General features: G+C 39.6%; 2 protein-coding genes across 5 annotated transcripts in view; both read right to left on the bottom strand.

Moving 5' to 3' along the window:
* The window catches only part of ap3b1a (adaptor related protein complex 3 subunit beta 1a), a 65101-nt gene that overhangs the window by 38845 nt on the left and 410 nt on the right, over window positions 1–25846 (bottom strand). The window contains exons 1-8 of one of the 2 annotated variants that reach the window (XM_074617157.1): window positions 15258–15906; window positions 12730–12805; window positions 12547–12621; window positions 10124–10219; window positions 9065–9225; window positions 7864–7930; window positions 3297–3479; window positions 1893–2048 (exon numbers count right to left, since the gene is read on the bottom strand). In XM_074617157.1, the coding sequence (XP_074473258.1) occupies window positions 1893–2048; window positions 3297–3479; window positions 7864–7930; window positions 9065–9225; window positions 10124–10219; window positions 12547–12621; window positions 12730–12805; window positions 15258–15421 (978 nt within the window). In that variant the 5' untranslated portion in view covers window positions 15422–15906. Of the gene's footprint in view, window positions 1–1892; window positions 2049–3296; window positions 3480–7863; window positions 7931–9064; window positions 9226–10123; window positions 10220–12546; window positions 12622–12729; window positions 12806–15257; window positions 15907–25846 lie in introns of those variants that run through there. The other variant, XM_074617158.1, reaches the window with a different exon arrangement.
* Window positions 18182–25364, bottom strand: LOC141757015 (uncharacterized). Of its 3 annotated transcripts, none has more exons than XM_074617166.1 (5): window positions 21363–25364; window positions 20714–20741; window positions 19229–20283; window positions 18853–19008; window positions 18182–18620 (listed from the first exon to the last, which is right to left on the bottom strand). In XM_074617166.1, the coding sequence occupies exons 3-5, from the start codon at window positions 20264–20266 to the stop codon at window positions 18393–18395; spliced, it is 1422 nt and encodes a 473-aa protein (XP_074473267.1). In that variant the 5' UTR covers window positions 20267–20283; window positions 20714–20741; window positions 21363–25364; the 3' UTR covers window positions 18182–18392. The 3 variants fall into 3 exon arrangements, with proteins under 3 accessions (XP_074473267.1, XP_074473268.1, XP_074473266.1); XM_074617167.1 differs by lacking the exon at window positions 21363–25364 and having other exon boundaries at window positions 19229–19678; window positions 19721–20283; window positions 20714–21163; XM_074617165.1 differs by lacking the exon at window positions 21363–25364 and having other exon boundaries at window positions 20714–21163.

Genomic DNA, 25846 nt, shown 5'->3' with positions numbered 1-25846 from the left:
GCCCTTTATATCTACATAGGGAGCTGGTCCTCTTCATATGGAGTCCTCCATGTTGGTCTGCCATGTTTCTACAGTAGCTCAGAACGGACAAACCAACCACTGGCTCTAGAGAGAGACTTTCATGTTTTTACGTTACCTGAAGGCCACCGTAGTTCTCTGACACGCGGTTCAGTGAGACCAGCTCTCAAAGATTCAGGTAATTTCTTAATTGATTCCAAGAAGAGGGAGCAGCAAACTTGAATGTCCTTTTTCCCAGTTCAGTACGGACTTTGGGGACAGTTTATAGGATTAAGTCCTGGGAGCGACGACAGTAACTTCCTGTACTTTTTTGAAGGATGTAGATCGGTATTTTAACTCCTTTACACTCACCGGCCACTTTATTAGGCACGCCTGTTCAATTGCTTGTTAACACAAATAGCTAATCAGCCAATCACATGGCAGCAACTCAATGTATTACGGCATCTAGACGTGGTGAAGACGACTTGCTGAAGTTCAAACCGAGCATCAGAATGGGGAAGAAAGGGGATTTAAGTGACTTTGAACGTGGCATGGTTGTTGGTGCCAGACGGGCTGGTCTGAGTATTAAACTGCTGATCTACTGGGATTTTCACGCACAACCATCTCTAGGGTTTACAGAGAATGGTCCCAACAAGAGAACATATCCAGTGAGCGGCAGTTGTGTGGACGGAAATGCCTTGTTGATGTCAGAGGTCAGAGGAGAATGGGCAGAGTGGTTGGAGATGATAGAAAGGCAACAGTAACTCAAATAACCACTCGTTACAACCAAGGTATGCAGAATACCATCTCTGAACGCACAACACGTCCAACACGTCCAACCTTGAAGCAGATGAAGACCACCCGGTACTAGCAAGGTGTACCTAATAAAGTGGCCGGTGAGTGTATGTAGTGGAGTAAAAAGTACAATATTTAACTCTGAGATGTAGTGGAGTAGAAGTATAAAGCAGCATAACATGGAAATACTAAAGCACTTGAACAAGTGTACTACTTAGTTACATTCCACCACTGCTTCTCGGTAACGTCTTTGCATTTCAGTCTTCTTGTTGTTTGTCTTAATTTTAACAACCACTTTCCAGAATGTGCTACTAGCTTTTTATTCTCTAACTCTATATGTTATACTTCTCCTTGAGTTCATATTTAACACTCTGAACACTTTGTAACTTGTAAGTGCTCTAGTATTATTATTATTATTATTATTACCACACCACCATGAGTTTATTGCCACCTGCCTACCTGAGCTTAAATAAAATTCCTACGCATTCCTTTCTTCATGACACGACTCTATAAAAGGTAATTTTTCAGCGGAGCTTTAAAAAGCAGGCGGACGTGTGTCCATCGTTGCAGGCAGAATGAAAGGGTTCAGCCGTCTACATGAAGATGGAGGATGTCACTGTGTTGTCGCGTGTAAAGACACAGCATGTCACATTTTAATCAACACTTTCATTTGGGAGCATTTTTCCTCCCGCTGCTCCACAGCGACAGAGACCTTGAGACTCCTGGGTGATGGAGATCTGCACTCACTACGTTTTTTATCTGTTTTTTTCTGCACTATGGCAGGTGTGTGTGTGTGTGTGTATTGTCTTTACGTTGTGTGTCCAGGTGTGCGTGTTGTATTTGTGTAAGAAAAGGTATCTTAAAATGCATTACTGCTAGGAAGTGAATTTGAAAGTGCGTGTACGTCCATACAGAAATACAGCAGCTCTAGTTATAGTGTAGCTTTTATCTCTCAGACAGTGGTGACATACGAGCAGAGGCCTTGATCAGTGTTTATACCTCTCGACAGCTTAAAAAGCAGCACGCACACGTACACGCTCTCCTCCTAATGGCTTGACTACGGCTGTATATGTCTGTGTTTAAGTGTCCAGCTAACTCACAGCAGTGTTCCTGCTCTGCAGCAGAGGTTTGGTGTTCCTGAGCAGCAGTCTGTGGTCTGGATCCATGATGTACGGCGTGTCCTCCGTCTGCTCTTTCTTCTCCTCGGAGTCAGAGTCGTAGAACGCCTTCTCGTTGTTCTCATCAAACATGGCGCCCTGAAACACAAACATACATAACACAATGCTTTTCACTGGATTATTGTGAACCAAAATTGCCCAAACTTAAATATTTTATATTGGCAATATTTCAATTATAGTAAAAGTGTTTTTCAGTGACTCAAGAATCAATCACCATCTTAACTTCTCTTGTATAGAGAGGCCATTACACATTTCCTCATATCATCATATGAAACTAATAAACCTAAAGAATCCATTGGTACCAACCATGTCATACTAGCTTGTCGTGAAAGAGGCTAAATATTGCTCCAAACTTACGCTAAATTCTGGTGAGGAATAATTGGCATGGCCATTTTCAAAGGGGTCCCTTGACCTCTGACTTCCAGATGTGTGAATGTAAATGGGTTCTATGGGTACCCACGAGTCTCCCCTTCACAGACATGCCCACTTTATGATAATCACATGCAGTTTGGGGCAAGTCATAGTCAAGTCAGCACACTGACACACTGACAGCTGTTGTTGCCTGTTGGGCTGCAGTTTGACATGTTAGGATTTGATATATTATATTAGCATATTGTTTTATGCTAAATGCAGTACCTGTGAGGGTTTCTGGACAATATCTGTCATTGTTTTGTGTTGTTAATTGATTTCAAATAATAAATGTGTACATACATTTGTATAAAGCAGCATATTTGTCCACTCCTGTGTTGATAAGATATTAAATACTTGACAAATCTCCCTTTAAGGTACATTTAGAACAGATAAAAAATGTGTGATTAAGTTGCGATTAACTATTTTAATCGATTGACAGCCCTATAAAAAACACAAAGACTGTAAATCTAAACACGAGAGTGTAACTCAAATATTAAAATCTACAATCCCTAAATTGTGAATTCAAATTCTCTCTCATCTCTTTCATGCATCTCAATTCATACATTTGTAGAATTATTTTTTTAAAAGGTTAAGGCTGTTGTTATTCATTATTTAACCCCACGAAAAGACCAAAACCAACAAAGTGTTGGTTCGACTCTAAATACGTTTCATCTTCCTCAGCCTGTTTGTGCATTTATCCCCAGGCCCATTGCTTCCTTCTGAAGATGTAAACTTCATGGGTCCGGAACCTACGGTTTCATTTTTTTAAAAAGGCTCAGTAACTTCCTAAAACAGCTGCTCACTGTGATTTTTAACAAATGTTACTCAAACAGGAGGAAATTCAACAAAATGCATTTGTTGGGGACTATTTTCTGCAGTAGATTAATACACATTTGAGGGCGATGAGTGCCTCACCTCCTTCCAGGGGCTGGTGAACTGCGTCCTGGCGTAGCGCGTCAGCATGGAGATGATGACCACCTGGCCCCACTCCTCCACGTCCACCAACAGGTTACACAGCTTCCTGTAGTTCTTATGGATTAGGTCGATGCGATCTGGACACACCTCATCAAAAGACATCACCACGCTGCCGGCCACCAGCTAATGAAAACAAGGGAAGAAGAAGAAGAACTCATGAGGGGAATGCTGTTGTTTTGTATTTATTTCTCTCCAGTATTAACACTGGAGTTAATGGAAGTCATCAGGATGTGTAGCAAATTGAACATCTACTCTATCTCTAAAAAAGCCGTACTATAAAGACTCTAGAGAAATAAAAGACCGGTTAACAGATGTGACCCTGGTAGAAAAAAACACTTAAAAAAAAGCACAATGTCAATTTACCACTTTGATTATAATACCCCTAGTAGTTAGCTGATAATTAGATAGAAAAGGTTTGCGTTTATAGTTTTAACTCACTTAAATTACACAATCCTGTGAAAGAAATCCATCAATCAGAGTGTTTCTCATATGTTTCCTGTAAATTATATATTTTTTTCTCAGGTGCAAAACTCATTTAATGTTCAATTCACAGAGAAAGGAGGACGAGGAGGAAGCAGCAGCTGAGAGATCCAATAATCAACTATGTTTTAACCCCCCCACCACCGCCGCCACCACCGCCACCGAACCGCCTGCTGGCTCGCTGACTGTGCGAATGAGTGAGTGACATGGCGGCGTATTAATATGCAAACAGCATTATCATGGGCAGGCGAGGGTGAAGAAGAAGAAGAGAAAGGGAGCAGAATCTGGTCTTCCCAATTAAAGCCTTCTGGCCCCCAGTGGCCCTGTGGGAACCCAGTGCATTTACCCATCAGCATTGTCATGAGCCTGCATTGATTGTGTGTGTGTGTGTGTGTGTGTGTATGAAATGTGTGTGCACGGCTGCTGTCTGTAGCTTCTCTGAGAAATCTGGACCTCATATCTGAGTGATGATTAGCTTTTTCTGACAGTCACACACTAATACTGATGAATGGATCACTGGAGGATCAAACAACTACATCTCATGGTGTCAGTCTGATGTATGAATGTACATTTACAGAGTGACCCGAAGAAATTCTAGTTACATTCAAGACAATGACACTCGCAGGTAGATCTAGAAAGTAGCTTAATACCAACAGTCATGCATGAAAATGCATGTTATCATATGTGACAGAGTTTTATAGAGGTGTTGATTCAACAGTACGAACATTTAGAAGGCTGCAGTTTGTGGTAGGGCTGCAAAAACCTGGCAATACAATAGGTATCATGATACGATGGGTAACGATTCAATATATTGCGACACTGTAAGCAAGGCAATATATTGCGATTTTTAAAAATGTTATTTTAGGAAAACTGTCATACTATAAATAACACACCATTTTAGAACAGGCAAAAATAGCACATTTGTACTGCATGCCAAAAAACTGCATGGTTTTTGCCCCAAACTGCATGTGATCATCATAAAGTGGGCATGTCTGTAAAGGGGAGACTCGTGGGTACCCATAGAACCCATTTTCATTCACATATCTTGAGGTCAGAGGTCAAGGGACCCCTGTGAAAATCGCCACGCCAGTTTTTTACTGTAACACCTACTTATTTATGTTTTTGTCATATATGATCTTTCCCTGTTTTGTTTTTTTATTTGAAGCACATTGAGTATGAAATGTGCTATATAAATAAAATGTGATTTGATATAATTTCATTTGGTTAATCCAAAAAAGAAAAAACATAATATAAACTGTTTTTATAAATACTAATAGAACGTATTTCCAATGAAAAGTGTTCACAGGAACTGATGTGCAGTATAAACAAAATCATGGCTTGTAGATACAGTATCTCTGTTAAAGTAGCCTCACAGCAGCTTGAAGCACAGCTGGTCTTTTCAGTTATTATCTCTACCAACATATAATTCTACTGTAGATAAACACACTCATTAGAATATACGTATATTCAGCATGCATTGGCGACGTGTATTTTCACTCCCCTGGCGTCCTCCCTAGGCCTCTCGTGTCTCTGAGGCTATTACAGGCAGCACACTGTTTCTGGATCCTGCTGCAAGGCTTTGTGCATTCTCTCCCAACTTCCCCCATTAGACAACAGCTCCAAGGTAAACTACATGCACCATCAACAAAACTGACACCCCAATCTATGGAGTTCATACACCTCCTCCCCCTCCTCGACCGTATTATCTACCCTGCGTGACAAGCCGGTAATGGAAAAATCACACTAAGCAAATGGTTCTTCTAATAACAATAAATTTCCTATAAAATTATGAAGGGCCCAAACCGTTTCCTTGCATCTATTTTGCTATGAATTCTAATTAGGGTGCCAGAGAGGCAGAGAGTGCTGGGTCATCACGCCAGAGACAACGTGCGCCTTTTTGATTGATGGCCCAGCGCGGGGTCGGCCTATCCTCCCTTTCGCTCGCTCTTCTCCTGCTCTCTTCCTCCTCCCTCCTTTTCCTCTTAAATTAATGGGCATCTCACCTAGCCCCTGATCATACCGCCCCTCCCCGCCCCCCCGTCCCTCCTTTCTGTTCTCATTTCAATTTTGCAGAAGGTGCAGGGGGGCGGGCTGGTGGGAGGGATCGATCATTTATCTTGTAATGGCTGGATAATAGATCCATCACGGTAAAACAGCTGCACAAACTCCTATGTTGTCTCTGTCATCGGGCCTTCCCATTTTCTCTTTAAACCATCCTGCCTATAAGCAGCCCCCCCCCTCCTCCCGTGTGTCACAGCCATTTAACCAAACAGGCACATCTGTAAAGGTAAACGTCAGCAGGCCTGGACGATGACACAGGCTGGAACAATAACCAAACGTTTCCTTCTTCTACAGGCAGCACACTGACATCAGCTAAATAGCATTTACCTAAATTAATTCATTGATTTGCAGTTAAATTGATTCATTAACATTCGATCTGGTAAAACTGTGTTACAAACCTAAAGGTGTCTGGAGAGCTGGCTGTCTAAGGCCTGAAAAGCTAAAGTACGCTGGCAATAGAGCTTTTTAACAGCATTTTTTTGTCATAGCAGGACAAGCACAGGTGTAATTATTAACATTAGGACTCGGGCTCAGTTTGAAACCGCATACTACAGTATACAGGCAAAAATAACATGTTTTTTTTGCATGGTTTTTACCCCAAACTGCATGTGATTATCATAAAGTGGGCACGTCTGTAAAGGGGAGACTCGTGGGTACCCATAGAACCCATTTTCATTCACATATCTGGAGGTCAGAGGTCAAGGGACCCCTTTGAAAATAGCCATGCCAGTTTTTCCTCACCAAAATTTAGCGTACGTTTGGAGCGTTATTTTAACTCCTTCACGACAAGCTAGTATAACATGGTTGGTACCGATGGATTCATTATGTTTTCTGGTCTCATATGATGAGTATCTTCACTCTAGCTTTAAAACTGAGCCCGCTACAACCTAAAAATCGCAAGTTGTGTTCACGAGTTAAAGAAATTAGTGGCGTTAAAATGATTTAGCGTTAACTTTGACAGCTCTAAAATAAACGTGCCTTGACAAAATTCCTGCAGAGGACATTATAAAACTGTTTCCCCAGGCTGTGCAGACTAGTAACCTGACCTTTACGTGTAAAATCTGTGATGTTCCCCTTTACGTATACATGATGACAGCACTGATTCAACAGCATCCTTACATAGAATTACTGCCAGTATATAGACAAATAAATAAAAAGGCATCGTTGTGGGACTTCTTAATGCTACATGGTATCGTCCTAGTATCATAAAAATGCATCGCCAGATAGCTATTAAGGCTCCACTATGTTTGGGTTTTTCGCCATTCATCAGCTACTGATAGTGCTCTGTGTGATGATAGTGCCCTCTCTCTCCGTCCCCAGCCTCACAATGTGGGCTCCAACAGGGGGAGAAGTCATCTGTCTTCGTTAGCGTCCGGGGCTAAATATGCTATGCATCTGGTACTGGGCTTTCCATCCCCCCTTGGCCTCAGCCGCTTTGTTTTGTTTGTATAATGATAGGTATACGCTATGAATACATAATTACGACAAACTGTGCATGACTCGCACGTACAAACACAACATACTCTGCATTCTGTAGCCAACGTCTACATATTTGAAATTGGCATTTAAACACCTTCAGTATTCACTGTGACCTCCTCAAATTAATGTGCTGCCTGCTGACTTCTAATGGGGCTGCCTGCGTTGTGTCTGAGACCGGCCTAAACACAGAATTTGAGAATCCAACTCATTTACGGTCCATTGTGGGGGTGGAAAAAAAAAAAGAGAAGAAGTTGGCCTTTGAGAAAATTAAGCTGACACTAGCATCAGTGCGAAAATTCCTTCCAAATGGACACTTAACAAGGAGCATCTGAAGATGTGTGGGTTTAAGTGGGTGTTAACAAACCATGGCATTGCCGAATGAGCTGTGGGATGGAGAGATAAGAGGAGAATCGCTTGACTGGGGCGCCCTCCAGTGGTCGACGACATGGGGAAATGTACAGTACAGTAGAGCTCAGCCTGTACTTACTGTGCTTTTGTCTTTCAGCAGTTTCTCTATCACTTCGATCAGCTGCTCTTTCTGGTCTGGATCCAGGCTGGAGACAAGAGAGAGAGAGAGAGAGAGAGAGCGAGAGAGACACACAAATTGTCAACTAAGGAATGGCAATTATTCACATAACATGAAAACTTGATGGACTTACAAATTAAATGATGTCCCCTCTGTGTGCTCAGAGTACGGAGGTGGCTGCGTGTCACATCAGCTGTCAGTGAGCATGTTTTATTTTCTGATCTAGACTTTCACTGCTCCCTACATAACAGACACTCGGTAGTTTAGTCCAGTGGTTCTCAACCTTCTTCCTTAAGGGACCCCCTTTTCTATCATTGAGTAAACTGACGACCCCTGACTAAGGGCGCTTTCACAAACCGTAGTCCGTTTGGCCAGTCCGAATCAAACCCGTTTTCTATTTAGTCTGGTTCTGTTTCACAGTGCATAAATCAAAGTGGAAATAAGTTGCTGAGGGGTGTGTACGAAGGAGCAAATACATTTATCTTTTTCGTCTCGAGAGCTGCCACTTCTATGCAGGGAATCGCAGACTTTCTTTCATGTTGACTCGGCACTGATCTACTGTACACACAAATCCCTTCTCCTTCAGTTCATCTCAAATGACTTTATAAAACGTCACACTGTATTTGTGGACTTTATTTATCATATTCTCTATGTTCTCTTCTGTTCTTCTGCAGAAGTCCAGGTCAGTCCTCTCTCACTCATGTTACCCTTACCTTTGTCCATCTCACCTTTTACCATTTTCTGATATTTTATAGATAACAAAATGAATCAAGAGAATAATCAATAGTGAAAATAATCATGAGTTGCAGACCTAAAATAAAACTGTGCAAAATAAAAATAATACTCTATACTGTACAGTAAAACAGGTTAGATTTCAGACATAGCCCTAGTGCTGCAAATTTAAACTAAATTAAACATGCAACTTATTCATTCAAGTTCAGTTTTACTACTTTACTCATATTTTAAGCCCTCATTCATTCTTTGATCCATGCCAGTCTCAGAAACACTCGGTTGATAAGAGCAAGATAACTGCAGGGCAAAACCCCTTGTATCAACATTACCCAACATTTACTGTATTAACTCCACAGCCATGAGGCGGTAAGGAGAGCCAGTCAAGCTGTAGATCTGAACTCGCCAGAAATCCGATGCACAGGATTATTACCTGTAGAGCTTCTGGATAGCATGGGCCGATGTCTTCCTGACATACGGGGACAGGTCAGCTGCTGCCTCCTTGATGGCCAGCATCATGATGGGAACAATTATGGGGACCCGGATACTGGACAGAACCCTCAGTGCGCTGGCCCGGATGAACTGGTTTGGGTCCTATCACAGAGATACAAAAACAAAAAGCACTTGTGTCAGTGTGGGAAAGAAAGTTTTCTACTAATAATGATTACTGTATCTACTAATTTCTTTAACGCAACTAATTTCTTTAATGCATTAATGTAACTTGTGATTTTTAGGATGTAGCGGGCTCAGTTTTAAAGCTAAAGTGAAGATCCTGGCATCATATGAAACCATTAAACCTAAAGAATCCATCAGTACCAACCATGTCATACTAGCTTGTCGGGAAGGAGGTTAAATAACGCTTCAAACCTATGGCAAATTTTGGCGAGGAAAAACTGTCATGGCCATTTTCAAAGGGGTCACTTGACCTCTGACCTACAGATCAGTGAATGTAAATGGGTTCTATGGGTACCCACGAGTCTCCCCTTTACAGACATGCCCACTTTATGATGATCACATGCAGTTTGGGGCGAGTCATAGTCAAGTCAGCACACTGACACACTGACACACTGACAGCTGTTGTTGCCTGTTGGGCTGCAGTTTGCCATGTTATGATTTGAGCATATTGTTTTATGCTAAATGCAGTACCTGTGAGGGTTTCTGGACAATAGCTGTCATTGTTTTGTGTTATTAATTGATTTCCAATAATAAATATATACATACTTTTGCATAAAGCAGCATATGTGTCCACTCCCATGTTGATAAGAGTATTAAATACTTGACAATCTCACATTTCAACAGATAAAAAATGTGCGATTATTCGCAATTAACTATGGACAATCCTGAGATTAATCGTGATTAAACCTTTTAATCGATTGACAGCCCTGTATAATAAAAAGAACGCGATTAAAATCTCAGCATTAAAAGACAAAAGGCAAGAAAAGACAGCTTTTTACCATGTTAGTAATAATGAAGACAGAAGTAGAGATGTTACCTTCAGGGCCCGCTGGAAGGTGCTGATGGATAGCAAAGCCAGGTCCTGCTGCTCCTCTGCATACCTCACCAGGTACACATATACCAGCTTCTTAAGCTGCAAAGGACAATTAAATCAAACAGCTATAAATTGAAGCAGCTGTAAAGGGGAAATTAATGCAGCACATAGGGAAAAAAAAAATCAAGGAAACCAGCTGTGTTCTAAAAGTTCATGAGGTTTCTGTGAGAGGACGTGATGCATGCTGTTAATAAAAAGATAAAAGACTGCAGCTTTAAAAGGATTAAATGAACAATAATGAATGAAACAGGAAGAGTGTTCTCTTTGATGGTTTTTCTGCGGGAAATTTAAGTTTATTATTTCAAGGGGTGGAAAATAAAGTTGGAATAGAACGTTTTTCCTGTCTCGATATCACTCGCTGCAGAGAGCGATTATGTTCTGTATTTTTTTCCCTTTCAGATATTGCTATTGAATTAATCGCCCCGCAGTCTTGTGTTTTGGCTTCCACGCCTCTTCATTTCTCGCAGGAAAGCCTGAGATAATATTTGTCCTGCTTTGTGACAAGTTTAACTGGAGGCCAAAGGTTGCTCGTCTGCTGATTCACATCAGCTATTCAGAAAAGAAGAGAGCAGAACTAACAGAGCTGATTTGTGTCTCTGTGGGTTCATAAATAATGGAACTACAAGTTATGAAAAATGATGATTTATTTCAAGAACTATTTATAATTTCATTTAGGAGTTGATTTAAGCTCGAGGTCAGGGGTAAGGTCATGTTCCAGGTACAATCGCCAAGAGTTTAATTAGTAATCAGCACCATGCTTTCTAATGTAGTGAGTATTGACCTGCAGCAGTGCACCACAGTTCTCAATCATCGTTCTGGTCATTACTGCTGGAATTAATGGCATTACTCACTATAAAACGGAGACACAACCCATCTGCCCTCAAGGATCTGGTTTCTTTGACCACAAAGCACACGACTGATTTCATTTTGAACCGCTAAGTAGGCGATTAACAACTTCCTCAGCAGCAAAGGAGATTTTATTTATAATTTCTTTTCTCTTCTTGTCACTTTAACACGCACTCAAAAGCACACACAATCATGCCATAACGTGCAAACACACACATTCGTGTATGATATGTGGTGTTAAAACGAAGCGGAGCAGTGATTAAAGCAAATAAAGCGCACTGATATTAAATCACGCAACACTGTCAATAACCTGCATGCTCTTGTGCTGTTTTCTAATTAGCGGAGGATCAATGGCAGCTCACGGTGACAAGGAGAGAAGGGTGGGAACAAGAGGAGAGGCCTTTTTTAGAGAGATGTACTGTAGGTGAGTAAAGTGTGGAAGAAACCGAGAGAGAAGTAGCTTAGCAGCTGGTGTATACGAGGTGGGAGAGAGGAGACGTGACTGTGGGCTCTCCGCTGCCAATTACATCCACCCACCTGCTCCCCTACCCTGCCACGAGCTGCTTCGGCTGCATGCCTTGCACACAGCGCCGGGCGCTTCAGGCCCCCCGCTCACATGCTGCCCCTCACGCTACCTGATTATTCTGCTGCTGCTAATCAATATTCACAGGCTCTGGGCATGGGAACCCCTCTTGAGCTGTTGCTTAGCGTTTGGTCATTCACTGGAATAGTCTGCCATGATTTAGTGGAGTATTTACACAGACCAACAGTATCTTACAGGATCTTTTTACTGCTGATGCTGCTGCACCAATTTATGATTTGCAAGAATAAAACTAGTTGTGCTATTATTGATTGATAAGGGAATATACTTTTTAAAATGTTTTCTCTGATGAGAGACAAATAAGTCAAACCTAAAAAAAAGATTAAACTAGAATTACCGCCTCGCAGTTGTTTGCTTCCACCAACCAGTCAAGTTGCAGTTTACATCCTGTCCATTTTATCCTGTTAGACATTTGTGTAAAATTGTTATAATTAGCATATGAATTCTTGAGTTATGGCTATGAAGTCACAGTGACCTTGACTTTGACCACCAAAATCTAATCTGTTCATCCTTGAGTTTGAAGAAATTCGTTCCAGGTGTTCCTGAGATATCGTGTTCACGAGAATAGACCGGATGTACGGACATATGTAGAGACAACCCAATACATGATTGATTATTAATTTGCGTAACAGAGACTTTGTTTATACCTTGTGTTTATTTAATTTCTACATCTAATGTCATTACTCTTGGCAAGTTTGTCTGTTTAACTCTGAAATACAAATAATTAAATGAAGGAAATGCTTTGAAATGAAAGCCAGTCCACATGAGCCTCCTATTGTTCTGGATGAGGAAGTTCCCTCTGTAACGTCACGCAGAGAACCCACGTGCTGTGTCACATTTAACACAATTACAATGACTCACAACAACCAAAAAGTAATGATGATGTTTTCCTGCGGTGTATTTCTCAATACTGTCATACCTCGATGTTCTTACTCGCAACGTTCTTCACCACAGCAGGAAACAGCTCTGACGCATTTTTCCCTTTGGCAATCAGCTGAAAACAAACAAAAACAATACAAACATTTTATCCACCTTGTCTTATTATCACTGATACTAAACTCTGAGAGAAGACACACACAGCAGTTTCCCATGATGCACTCACCCCAACAACCCTCTTCATGGCCTCCAGTTTGAGCGACTCCTTGTTGCTCTCCAACATCTCTTTAAGGTCTTCATTCCTGAGGACAGAGAACAGTGTTACTCTGATGATGGTCAACGTTAGCAGGCGCAGTAAGCACTGCAGAGACTAATCAGTTTCAAGAGTTAAAGCTTGACCAAAGGTAGTGTGAACGCTCCGTGTATACAACATCTGTGTCAGATTACAGGGTCACATTGGCTCCTATAGATCAAACAGTTCTGGACATTATTCGGCCTATAGGAGCCAAACAGTGCACCGACACAAAGCACCCAAACACACAGCAAGAATGTCATGTTTACCAACGCATCAGCAGCATCGCACCAATTCCTGCTAAGATTCCTGCGCTCACATGATACGACACACAACGCTCACTCCTTGACTCATGCTAACACACATTGTTATTGCACAACTACGCAGGTTGTTTGTTCCACGCAGAGGATAAACGTTGAGAGATGTTCAGATGGAAAACAAAATGTGGGACAGATGCAGATAGAGCTGCAACAATTAATCGATTCGTTATTAAATTAATCGGCAACTATTTTGATAATCGATTAATCAGTTTGAGTAATATTCCAAGAAAAACAGTCAAAATGCTTTGATTGCAGCTTCTTAAATGTGAATATGTTCTGGTTCTTTTACTCCTCTATGACAGTAAACTGAATATCTAGGGCTGTCAAAGTTAACACGTTAATTTCTTTAACGCATTAATGCAACTTGTGATTTTTAGGATGTAGCGGACTCTGGGTTTTAAAGCTAGAGTGAAGATACTGGCATCATATGAAACTACAAAAACCGAAGGAATCCATCGGTTCCAACCATGTCAGAGTAGCTTGTCGTGAAGGAGGTTAAATAACGCTCCAAACATACACTAAGTATTGGCGAGGAAAAACTGTCATGGCCATTTTCAAAGGGGTCCCTTGACCTCTGACCTCTAGATATGTGAATGTAAATGGGTTCTATGGGTATCCACGAGTCTCCCCTTTACAGACATGCCACTTTATGATAATCACATGCAGTTTGGGGCAAGTCATAGTCAAGTCAGCACACTGACACACTGACAGCTGTTGTTGCCTGTTGGGCTGCAGTTTGCCATGTTATGATTTGAGCATATTGTTTTATGCTAAATGCAGTACCTGTGAGGGTTTCTGGACAATATCTGTCATTGTTTTGTGTTGTTAATTGATTTACAATAATAAATATATACATACTTTTGCATGAAGCAGCATATTTGTCCACTCCCATGTTGATAAGAGTATTAAATACTTGACAAATCTTCCTTTAAGGTACATTTTGAACAGAAGAAAAATGTGCGATTCATTTGCGATTAATCGTGATTCACTATGGACAACCAATTTCCCCCTGGGATCAGTAAAGTGATTCTGATTCTGATTCTGATAAAATCCGTATATAAGCACCTCTAAAGTTAAAGCTAGAGTTGGTAATCTTCAAAAACATTTTTAAATCAAATGCTCTAACAAAAAAAGAAAAGGAATCGGACTTTTGGAGAAAGTGCTGCTAGCTACTTTCATCGGAAAAGTGTTGACGAGTTATGATTTGAGCATATTGTTTTATGCTAAATGCAGTACCTGTGAGGGTTTCTGGACAATATCTCTCATTGTTTTGTGTTGGTAATTGATTTCCAGTAATAAATATATCCATATGTTTGTATAAAGTAATCATATTTGTCCACTCCAATGTTGATAAGAGTATTAAATACTTGATAAATCTCACATTAAGGTACATTTTGGAACAGTTAAAAAATGTGATTAATTTGTGATTAATCATGATTAAGAGTTGTGATAAGGGTTGTGTTAAGGGTTGGTTTATATATACTTTATAACTCCGGATGGTTATGTGGGTTGTAAAAAAACTTGGGATGCTGTTCATATATTTAATTTGGGATGTAAATAAATCTGAGATAGTTTATATATTTTATTATATTATCATTCTACGATATATGAGTTATTAGAGGAGAAGTGAGAAAGGGGTAGGGAAATATTAGTTTTACTTCTACCTACTCCTTTTCGGACACTATTACTCTTGTTTTGTTTGTTATTATTTTGTATCTGGTTTTATTTATTTTTATGTTCAAAATAAAGTCTTTCATTCATTCATTCATTCAACTATGGACAATCATGCGATTAACCGTGATTAAATATATTAATTGACTGACAGCCTTAGATTAAATACAAAATCTGTTAATCTTGCATGGCCATTATATTAAAATAAATTATTAATTATAAATGTTATTTTTCAAGTAAAATTATTTGCAACAATACCAAACATTTCCAAGAAACTTATTCAGAAACATGATTTTAAATGTATCTATATTTCAAACAATAGTCACTAAAGAGACATTGTTTTTATTTTTTAAGGTAAGCAAACTTGAGCTGAGGAAATAACCTGAACTAAAACTTACATCCCAGAAGTAAAAACACAGTTTAGGGTATGTCTCCATCAGAGTGCTGTGGTGGGTGATCTTACTACAGTACCCGGCTTTGTGTGTCTCCTTGGGGCTACTCTTGGGGAGTGTGAGGGCCTGTTCTTCCTGACTGATCTTCCCGGTCTTCAGAGTGAGATGTAAGTTCTCAGCGGACACCATCGCTGTCCTCATGGCTCCCACCGCCTCCGAGCGCAAAGAGAAAGCAGCATCCATACCGGCTTTCCTCCACAGCAGTCCAAAAATACACTCAAGAGTGTGTGTGTGTGTGTGTTAGCCGTCTAAAGAATAGAGTCCACAAGCCCAACTGACTCTATTTCAAGTAACTCAAGAGTGAAACTGATGATTACTTTCCTTCAGGCTGTGTGCCCTGCTCTCTTGGCTTTATTTACAGTTGTCTTCTTGACTCGTTCTTGTTCATAACTGTCAAAGCTGGGGGAGAGTGTGGAAAAACAGCACAGGCTCCACTGGCTTCGTGCCTGTCATTCACTACTCCCTTCCTCTTCTCTTGGGCAAAAAGAAAAGTCACAAGATGCCCTGTCAGCTCCGCTAATGGCAAGTCATACTCGAGGGTCTGTCTGTAGTCCACGTTCCTCCTGAAACTTGCTGGTCAGCTGTAAATGTAGATTTTTCTTCTGGACACTGGGCTATGTCACCTACCTCCTGGCTGTGTATGCGACTGTGTGTCTCTCTGTGTGACTGTGGTCACTTCCCTCTAGGGGGAAAAAGGAGGGCCTTATCTACACTGGTGGGTAAACACCGCGCTACTTTTCATCACCTCCACAGCACAATAATCCACTCAAGCCCAACACCACTCTGAGCACATACAGTACGCTGCCAACAGGACAGGCCTACCTCAGAGATAACAGCACCGAGCTGAATGTCAGGAAATACGCTTTAACATGTGAATGCTGCAGAAGGATTTTGGAGGGGGCTGAATTTGCTTCCTACCGTTTCTTTGGAAAATGATTTAACCAACAACTCCAGTCACAAGCTAATAAATATATCACAAAAACAATATTTTATCATGTCCAATATAATACGATATTATCACGAAACTTAAATCACAATGTGATCTCATTGTGATTTTAAACATTTAATCGATATATTGTGATTTATTACCTTTTTTCAACTGCAAATTATGCAGTTTGTCAACATCTGTTTTATCTAATAAGATACTGTTTTCACTCTGTTCATCTCAGAGTTTTCATTCACATATCTTGAGGTCAGAGGTCAAGGGACCCCTTTGAAAATGGCCATGTCAGTTTTTTCCTCGCCAAACTTTTGAGTGTTATTTAGCGTCCTCCCCGACAAGCTAGAATGACATGGTTTTCTAGTTTCATATGATGCCAGTATCTTCACTCTAGCTTTAAAACTGAGCCGCCTACAACCTTCATTCACATACCTTGAGTTCAGAGGTCAAGGGAACCCTTTGAAAATGGCCATGACAGTTTTTCCACGCCAAACTTTAGCGCAAGTTTGGAGCGTTATTTAACCACCTCCGCTACAACTAAGTATGACATGGTTGGTACCAATTGATTCCGTACATTTTTTTTGTTTTATATGATACCAGTATCTTCACTCTAGCTTTAAAACTGAGCCCATTACAACCTAAAAATCACAAGTTGCATTAATGCGTTAAAGAAATTAGTGGCGTTAAAACAAATTTGCATTAACGCGTTATCGCATTAACTTTGACAGCCCTAGTGGCAACATAAAAGATTAGTATGATTATGCAACTGCTGCCAATAGCCTGAAAACAATAATCAATATAAGCAAGGGAATAATGTTGTTCTATCAAGTCAATCTGCAGTGTTTCAATCACTGTTTTCTACGTGAAACACGTCACACGCACCTGGTGAGCCTGTAACCAAGAGTGCAAACCTTTCCAGTGTTTGACATCATTCCAGTTAAATCTATTAGTCTAATTTCCACGTCATTCAGTGCTTTTTGGTTGAAATATGACTGCTTTTTACGTGGAGAAAGAAAGAGTTTCTTAGACAGATGTAGGCCACCATAAACCCAGCCTAACCTACCGATGACAACCCTGTTATAACTTTTAATGCAGCTCAAATACAACTCTTCATACAACAAATCCATGAAACCAAACCACTCAGCCACAGTGAAATATCTCTTTAGTCACAGATAATAAATTAGTCACATGTTTATATGCCTGGATCAGGCCTGGCATAGAGCTTTCAGTCAGAAAGAGGAATAAAAAGAAGCCTATAAGACAGTACAGAACATTGCAGAAATGTTGCTGTGCCTTTCACATGACAAACGTTTAGGACTTTCAAATAACAAAAACTTGATTTAACTTTAGCAGAACAGGCTCAACTATTGAAACAAGCTGGTGCTAACTTTAATACAACATATAAATGCTTATGAGGACAAAGCTTGTACACTGAAAAAAAAAGTTCTTTGGATTTACTAGATTTTAATGTGGACATCGGTCCCACATGATCAGAATGTGGCCAACTGACAATTTTCTTCTTTTTCTCAATCAATTATTGCTTGTCAAACCAAAATTTGTAATTCACATTAGACTGTTTAAAAGAATCATGTTGATTCAACACATTATTTTCCAGTTACAATAATACCAATTTATTGTGTAATGTTAAAGTAATTTCATCATGTAACTCCAACTTGATTTGTTAATGCTGATATTATTCAAAGGTATTGTGTAACTTTAAAACAATTCTATTATGTTCCTGGTACTCGAGTTAGGTCTGTAAATCTAACTTGATTTGTTAAAGTTAACTCTATCCAAACGTAGACATCGGTTCCATGTCCCGATTAAGTGAGTGCAAATACAAAATCATAAATGTAAAAAAGCTGATTTGCATTGACAAGAAAAGGCAGAGTCAGAGTTCTGTACCAAAATGTTGCTATATTGAGCCCTGCATCAACAGCAGTGGATTCAAACATAAATACATAATGCAAACCACACAACTGTTTGTGGTTTCACTGAACAGTGGATTCACAATAGAAAATGAAAAAGCAGTCCAAATGGTATAGCAATACCGTAGATGCTTTTGAGGACAATTCAAATATCCTTTGGTTTTTAGTTTTTTTGCTGGCAGTGCAGTGTCTCTGACCCTTTCACTGAAAGAGCCTGTTTTTTAGAGTGAGTGCTTTGTTAGAAAGTCTACCTCCATCCAGTTCCATGAAAATCTTTTGGACTACCTCAAAAGGTGAAGCGGAGGTCAGCAGGGTAGCTGAGGTTCAGGGCAAACATGAGTCCGAACAGCATAGCAACAGCTAATGCTACATTATCCAGATCTTGCAACACCTTGATGCCTTCAAGGACAATTCCAATGTCCTCAGGTCCATCACTTGAAGCATGTTCTTTAAGAACATAAATCCCAACAGTGGTGTCTTCAATGGCCTCCTTGACATCATTTTCATCCATGCCCTGTACAAAACAGATAACGGTAGGTAAATAAAGGAAGGTAAATAAGAACTCCGGAACAAGGTTCTCTGGATCTTCACCCATGTAGATACAGACTCCCGTAATGATACGCTCTCGTCCAGCATCTACATCATCACACTGACAAGAGATTTTCTTGATTAGCGTCTTATTTCAGCCCATGTGCTTTATTTTAAAGTCAACTACTGGTGTAAACTGTCATATGGGTATCACTTACATCAGCCATTTGTGCAATGATTGTTTTGAGCCTTGCCCCTAACTGTCCTCCTCTCTTTTGGAACAGCCTCGTCAGGTTATCAGAGTAGTGGTCCAGCTGAGACAGGAACTTGGATTGAAGTGGGACGGTGGTGATTCTCTTGAATTCAGCGTTGATCTGAAAACAGATAAAGAGCACAAAGGAATCAGAAAAACGTTAAACATCAAGGAGAAAGCCACCATCACACATACTGCAGACCAGGACAGTCTAGGAGGAAGATATAGCACAGATGAATAATAAACAATCAGGCATATTAGCAGTTTGCTAGTGTACCCAAAAATGTCCTTTTATCTAAAGAAAATCCAAGATGAAAACTCGAGCATGAGATAAGCCTTACCTCACTGACTTCAAACAGAGCAGGCCACCTAACCATGAAATCCTCCACCATTGGTACATCACCAACGACTTCATGTCTTCTGTGTGCGAAAGTCTTTTCCATCTTGAGTTTCACAACCTCTCTGTTGTTCCTCTTCTTTACATCTAAGAGTAGAGCTTTCTGCATGGCCTCCAGACTCTCCTCAGTTTCTGCCGATGGGTATGTCGGGCAAAAATTCACCTCAGCTCTCTTTGCCTTGTTGACACCTAAGGCTGCACTGCGCTGTCCTGCAGGTTTGTTTTTTAAAGAGTTCACTATCACCTCTGGGCAGCCCAGTTTTCTCAGGTGTGTGCGGTAGTTAGATAGTTTATATTTTAAACTGGTCTTCCATCCGCCACATCCAGTGCAGGACCCTTTCTCAGTTAAACATGGATGCGTCTTGATAAGACCCTGGGCTACCTGTTCCATCTCCTTATCACTGACAAAGACTTTATACTGCACAATTTCCTGCACTAAACCATCAAGGATGGATGACTTCAACTTGGGATCTGGAATAAGTACAGTGCCATTTTGAATATAAGCTAATCTTGCCTGCTGAAGTTTTAATTCAGCATCGTAGGTGAACTTAGGCACATAAAAAACAGCAGGCCAAGAGGACCGTGAGCTTGTAGACTCACTCGATGACAGTATATCTGTATCCACAGATCCATCTGACAGGGACGAAGAGTCATTTACAGGGGAAGAAGTGAATGCTTGGGGTCTTAGGACTGGATTGAAAACAGTGGACCTCTCATCATCATGCTGCATAGTGGTGGGCCTTGACATATCAATGACTTTAAGAGTACCTTTGTGTTCTACTTCTGAAACTGAGGTGAGGTTAAGGAACTCATTTCCAAACAAGTAATCCATAAATTGAAGTCCAAAATTTCCCTGAAGTCCACACTGTTTCTTCACTTCAACGATGAGGTCATCAATGGATGCAGGGAGTCCAGGGGAGAGAGTCAACCTCTGGCAGCTGCCATCAGTCAAGATGATCTTAAGGATCACAGCAGTCCCCATCCTCAAAGCTGTTTACTCTGCACAGACACACACAACAATGATTAGACGTCAGACATACATACATTTTAGATTTCAAGTTAGATTTAATACTTTTGAAGACCTTTTTAAAGACAAATTTTAACTATATTTCAGGCAGATTTTGGCCAAATCACCTTTTCCCAATTCAAACCATCACAGCAGGTCAGTATAAAGGTCAGTACTGTATATCTGGTCCACGTCAGAGGTTGACAAAAATACATTTAAAAAGTTGATGTTGAAATGAAGACCTCATGAATTCATATATATATGTATATATATGTATATATATATACATATACATATATATACATATGTATATATATATATATATAACACCTGTAACAAATAAGTGATAGATACAGGCATAAAGTAACCCTCCTTCCCATCTATAACAGGAACACAACATAAAATAAATGTGACAGCACTTACCAAATTCTGTGCAAATAGGATGATGGACCTATGAAAGAGAATATTTAGAATCAGTGAGGTGAACTCAGTGGATTAACTCAATTTCTTAAAAGACCACAAACAAATATAACAAAAGCACAAAGCAAAGATCCAACAGACATTAACTTTGAAGTATTTTCTGTAATATGACACAATGGCAAGCTGAAAATATTTCTAAATCAAGTTTGAGTCTGACTTTAAGAACGTTACTTCATTCATTTGAACACTTAGCGGATGTATGTGAGGAGAGAGGGGATGAGAGAAACTAACATGATTAACACAGGTTCTACTCGACTGTGTCGCGCGCAAATCACCCGCCACAGTCACGCTGCCCGGGGCCCCTCCGGAGCAGAGGAGCGAGGCTCGGCCCGCTGATTGACTGCTCTCTACCGGTTGTGAGTACATTGAAGCACTGTTATCAGCAGCGGGACCTACAGTAGCCAATGTAAGTATTGGTGTTTAGCTAGTTAGTTAGTTAGTTAGGTAGCTAGCTATCTAAAAGGCTAAAATATGTAAACAAACAACTCGACTGACTGTTGTAATTGATACTTAGTGTAACGTTACGAAAACAACATTCTCGTGGCAATGTCGCCTACTTGAACACGAATATAAATGAATATGATGAACTTACTTGTTCAGTAGTTAGGTCTTTGTTGGAGGCAACATGTTGCTGGAGAATCTTCAGTTTACGCGGTTAACGCTTCTTCTTCTTCTTCTTCTTGTATTGCGACGGTTGGCCTCCAGCTGATTGGTGCATTAGCGCCACCTCCTGCTCCGCAGTGACCAATGACAGTTGGCCCCGCGCGTTTTTAAATATATTCCATTTCCGGTGGTGACAAATCTCAATTACATCGATTTCAATTTTTCAATTCAATCACTTTCTATCAACGCGAGAGAAACTTGTATATTCAACATTTCCCATAAACAACTGAAGTCTACATGATTAAACTATGTTTACACAAGGAATATGAATGAATTGTGTTACATATACTAACTACATTTTTGTAAATTCAAAGACCTGCTATTTCCCTTTTTTTCAGTGTATGAGATACAGATATTTATACAGGCTTGGGTATTGTGAATTGTGTCAGACAGACACGTGCAAACAAAAGCATCATTCATGTCCTTGCATTTTCTTTCTGGTCGTCCCAGTTTGGCCTAGAAGCAGGCAAACATATGACCTAGCCTTTACTGAGATGGTCATGTGAGACAACTTAAGAGGTTCACTTTAGCAAACTAAGCAACATTTAACACAAAAGAATATCATCAAAAAGACATTCATGTTGGGTAAAATCCTGTTGCAGAGGATACTCTACTAAATCAGAGGCTGCAGAGTAACCTCACACAAGCATTTGCCAGATTTCAGGACATTTAGTAACATATTTCTTGTTGGAATTAACCCATAAAAGCCTGTATTTTGCAGCTCAAATGTACACCTGTGGAGGTGGTGTGGTGTGTAGCTTCTCACCCAACCAGAGGGCACTAAACCAGAGTAGCTAAACTGCATAAACACTGATTTTACAAGAAATTACAAAATGCAGAGGATGGTTAGAGTGATGATTGTCTGCCCTCTAGTGGAAGGTTTCTGATAGGACACTCAAAACATGCTGACACTCCAGTTTCAGTTTTAGACAAGTGAAAAGTTAATTAAACATGGTTTTGACAAGCTAATAAAGTAACCGTGATGTGAAGTTAATATAGAAACTCAAACTCTGAATATGTAAATTTTAGTACAAATCGTTCTTTTCTGAATCCCTCCACACCCGGGCAAGATAATGGAACACAGAGTCACTTGGTCAAGCATATAAAACAAAATTTAACAAGCTGCACGTTTCAAGTTCATATTAATTCAATACCTTGTTGCTCTTCTATATAAAAAGTCTATAACATAAATCTCTAAGTCCAAACAAAGACATTATTCCTTTCAAAATTCAATCCTGCCATCACATAGCCATCAAAAAATCCCGCTCTCTTTCACCTGACCAATTTTGTCTGAATGATTTAATCAGAGATTTTGTTACAGGTTGTTAAAGACACACACTGTGCATATCACTACTACTACAACTACTACTGTGCACTATCACTAAGTTTATAGCACTTCAGTGTCATCATATACAGTAGTCAACACAGTATTCATTTTATGCTGACAATTAAACACACCCTCTAAAATTAAAGGTCAGTCCACCTGCAAGCGGAGATGTATTTTAAATTTTTCACATGGTATGAACGTGTCGGCTCATTTTATGCCAACACATTCTCACTCCCGACTCGTCAAATACCGCCGCTTGGTCAGTGCCCCTCGGCATCGGGGACCGACGCACAGAGTACCGCTCTTGCGTTACTTTTGGACGGACCGGGGACGGCGTGTCAATATATACTCGTTACATGCATTGTGTCCTTCCAAAATAAACAGGAAGTTAAGTTTAAGCAACACAACCGCTTAGTTAGGTTTAGGAAACGGTCGTGAACAGACTCTCACGCTATTAATACTACATCAATTGCTCTAACCGTCGAATAACGCCACGAGTGGGTTTACATTAGAGTTATTTCAAAGCCCGGTTTGTCACATGCTGTCGATTCAGGGTGCCTCCGTGCGTCACTTTCCGATGCAAAGGGGCGCTGCCCAATCAGCGTTATTTGATGAGTTGGGTGGAGACTTATGCTGCTTTAGTACAGATCATAATGATGAATGAAATTAAGTGCAGAAGGATTTTGGTAATATGTTGTTTAAATATATTTGGGTGCAAATTCAATTTCATTGTCAATGTGGATTTAGAGATTCTTGACCCCTGAGAAATTAAAAGAATGAGTATACTACACCTTTTCAATAAAGTAAGAAGCTCACTCATTCATAAAAGCTCACTTTACAGTGTTGGCCTGCTCAACAGCTTCACTCTCCAAAATAAGCACACTTTATGCCTGCTTATTAATACTGTACACAAATGTGGAGGTCATTCAGTTTGAAGCCTAGGTGTCATTTATTTCTGCTAACTCTGAAGAAAAACACTACTGTACATATTTCATGAAGCGCTCTGTGCAATGGCTAGTAAAGACTCACTGATCTGGTTAAAGATGTGTTTAATGAAGTGGATCTAGTCATTGTAGTTTAGATTAAGTTAGAGACCTTTCCCAATGTTTTTTCTTCTTCCTACTCTACTCATTGCGGCAAATTGTATAAGAATTAAGTTTTTATTACTGTGTCATGCATACAAGAGCAGAGCTTGCAAGACATCATAAATTCATATAAGCCAGAGCCAAAGTGCTGCGTAAACCTTTTTAGACAATAATAAAAGTTGTGTTTGTTTGTTTTAAATAGAAAATCAACTTGAACAACTCTCACAATCAAGTCATCAGACTTTCATCATCTCCAACAAAACATTTACTGGAGAAATCAGAGTAAATAAGCTATTAAATAATCCATCTCATCCTCTTTTAAACACATAAAAATTAAATAAATATTCCAGTTGTTGATCATCCTGACACCAGAGTATTTCAAGGTTTTGTAGAGACATTTCTTGGCGAATTGACTCTCTTAAATCACCACAGTTTGTACAGTACAACAGAAAATTGACTCACTTTATATTTTACATCACACAGCTCGTACATATCTGTTTTCCTACTGAATATTTGTTATCCTGCCAACCTCAATGGAGGAGGAATACCAATTATCAACTGTGCAACTTAAGATATTTGGCTGCAGGATAAACAAGATTTAAACTCACTTTCCAGTTTATTATGTTCACCTAGCTAAAACTAATACAGTCTAACACACAGGCCTGCAATAAATCCTTACTTTTCAAGAAGGAAATAGGTATTAATTTAACACTTACGTTGTGGTGCTGCTGCTGAATAATGTGATGCAACTCAACAGAAAAACAAACTACAGCATCCAAAATGATAATACAGTTAAATCAACATCTCTCTTTTAAAGTTTTAACAAAAGCTGAATATTATAACCTTCATGAGAGTAGGATTTATTTGCAGGATTGGAGGACTTAAGATATTTGGCTGCAAGATAAACAAGATTTACACTCACTTTCCAGTTTATTATGTTCACCTAGCTAAATCTAATACAGTTTAACACACAGGCCTGCAATAAATCCTTACTTTTCAAGAAGGAAATAGGTATTACTTTAACATTTAACACTTACTTTGTGGTGCTAAATCAATATAATGTGATGCAGCTTAACAGAAAAACATACTACAGCATCCAAAATGATAATTCAGTTAAATCAACATCTCTCTTTTAAAGTTTTAACAAAAGCTGAATATTATAACCTTCATGAGAGTAGGATTTACTGCAGGATTGTTGCAGTCTGATGTAGTCTAACACACAGGCCTGCAATAAATCCTTACTTTTCAAGAAAGAAACTGTTTAAAAGGGGCATTCATTTAACATTTAATTTGTGGTGCTGCTGAATAATGTGATGCAACTCAACAGAAAAACAAACTACAGCATCCAAAATGATAATACAGTTATATCAACATCTCTCTTTTAAAGTTTTAACAAAAGCTGAACATTATAACCTTCATGAGAGTAGGATTTACTGCAGGATTGTTGTATTAGTTTTAGCTAGTTGTACCTAATAAACTGGCACCTTAGTGTATTTCTTTCTGTAGCTTTATACTGTAAGTTAGTCTAATATTAATTATTAGTATTAATTTAACACATACTTTGTGGTGCTAAATCAATATAGTGTGATGCAACTCAAATGACAAAAATTACAGCATCCAAAATGATCATACATACATACATAGTTAGCCATATCAACATCTCAATAACTTATAACATGAATAATGAGGGTAGGATTTATTGCAGGGTTGTTGCATTAGTTTTAGCTGGTTGTACCTAATAAACTGGCACCTGAGTGTATTTCTTTCTGTAGCTTTATACTGTAAGTTAGTCTACCTTGTAAATAAAGGCTTTAACTTACCCAGCAAACACTGATAAACAGGGGTAAAATAGAGTAAAAGAGTCTGTACCAGAAACGCTCCACAGAGATGTTTCAATTCTGACAGTTAGCTAACTAACAGAACAACCAGCTGCCAGTCAGTCGCCATCACTGCCTCCTACTAGCTTGTTGATGATGCTGGCTTCTTCTCAAGTCAGCTAAC

This window comes from Sebastes fasciatus, chromosome 19 (assembly GCF_043250625.1).
Source record: "Sebastes fasciatus isolate fSebFas1 chromosome 19, fSebFas1.pri, whole genome shotgun sequence".
Taxonomy (NCBI): Eukaryota; Metazoa; Chordata; class Actinopteri; order Perciformes; family Sebastidae; genus Sebastes; species Sebastes fasciatus.
The sequence above is the reverse complement of the archived record's forward strand: the minus strand, read 5'-3'. Positions and strand labels throughout refer to the sequence as shown.

Coding starts and splice junctions, on each gene's coding strand:
- LOC141757015 (XM_074617166.1), bottom strand. CDS start 20,266: ATGGGGACTGCTGTGATCCTTAAGATCATCTTGACTGATGGCAGCTGC. Junction 19,009..19,228: donor CTCTGTTTGAAGTCAGTGAG/GTAAGGCTTATC, acceptor ATCTGTTTTCAG/ATCAACGCTGAATTCAAGAG. Junction 18,621..18,852: donor TCATTGCACAAATGGCTGAT/GTAAGTGATACC, acceptor TGTTTTGTACAG/GGCATGGATGAAAATGATGT.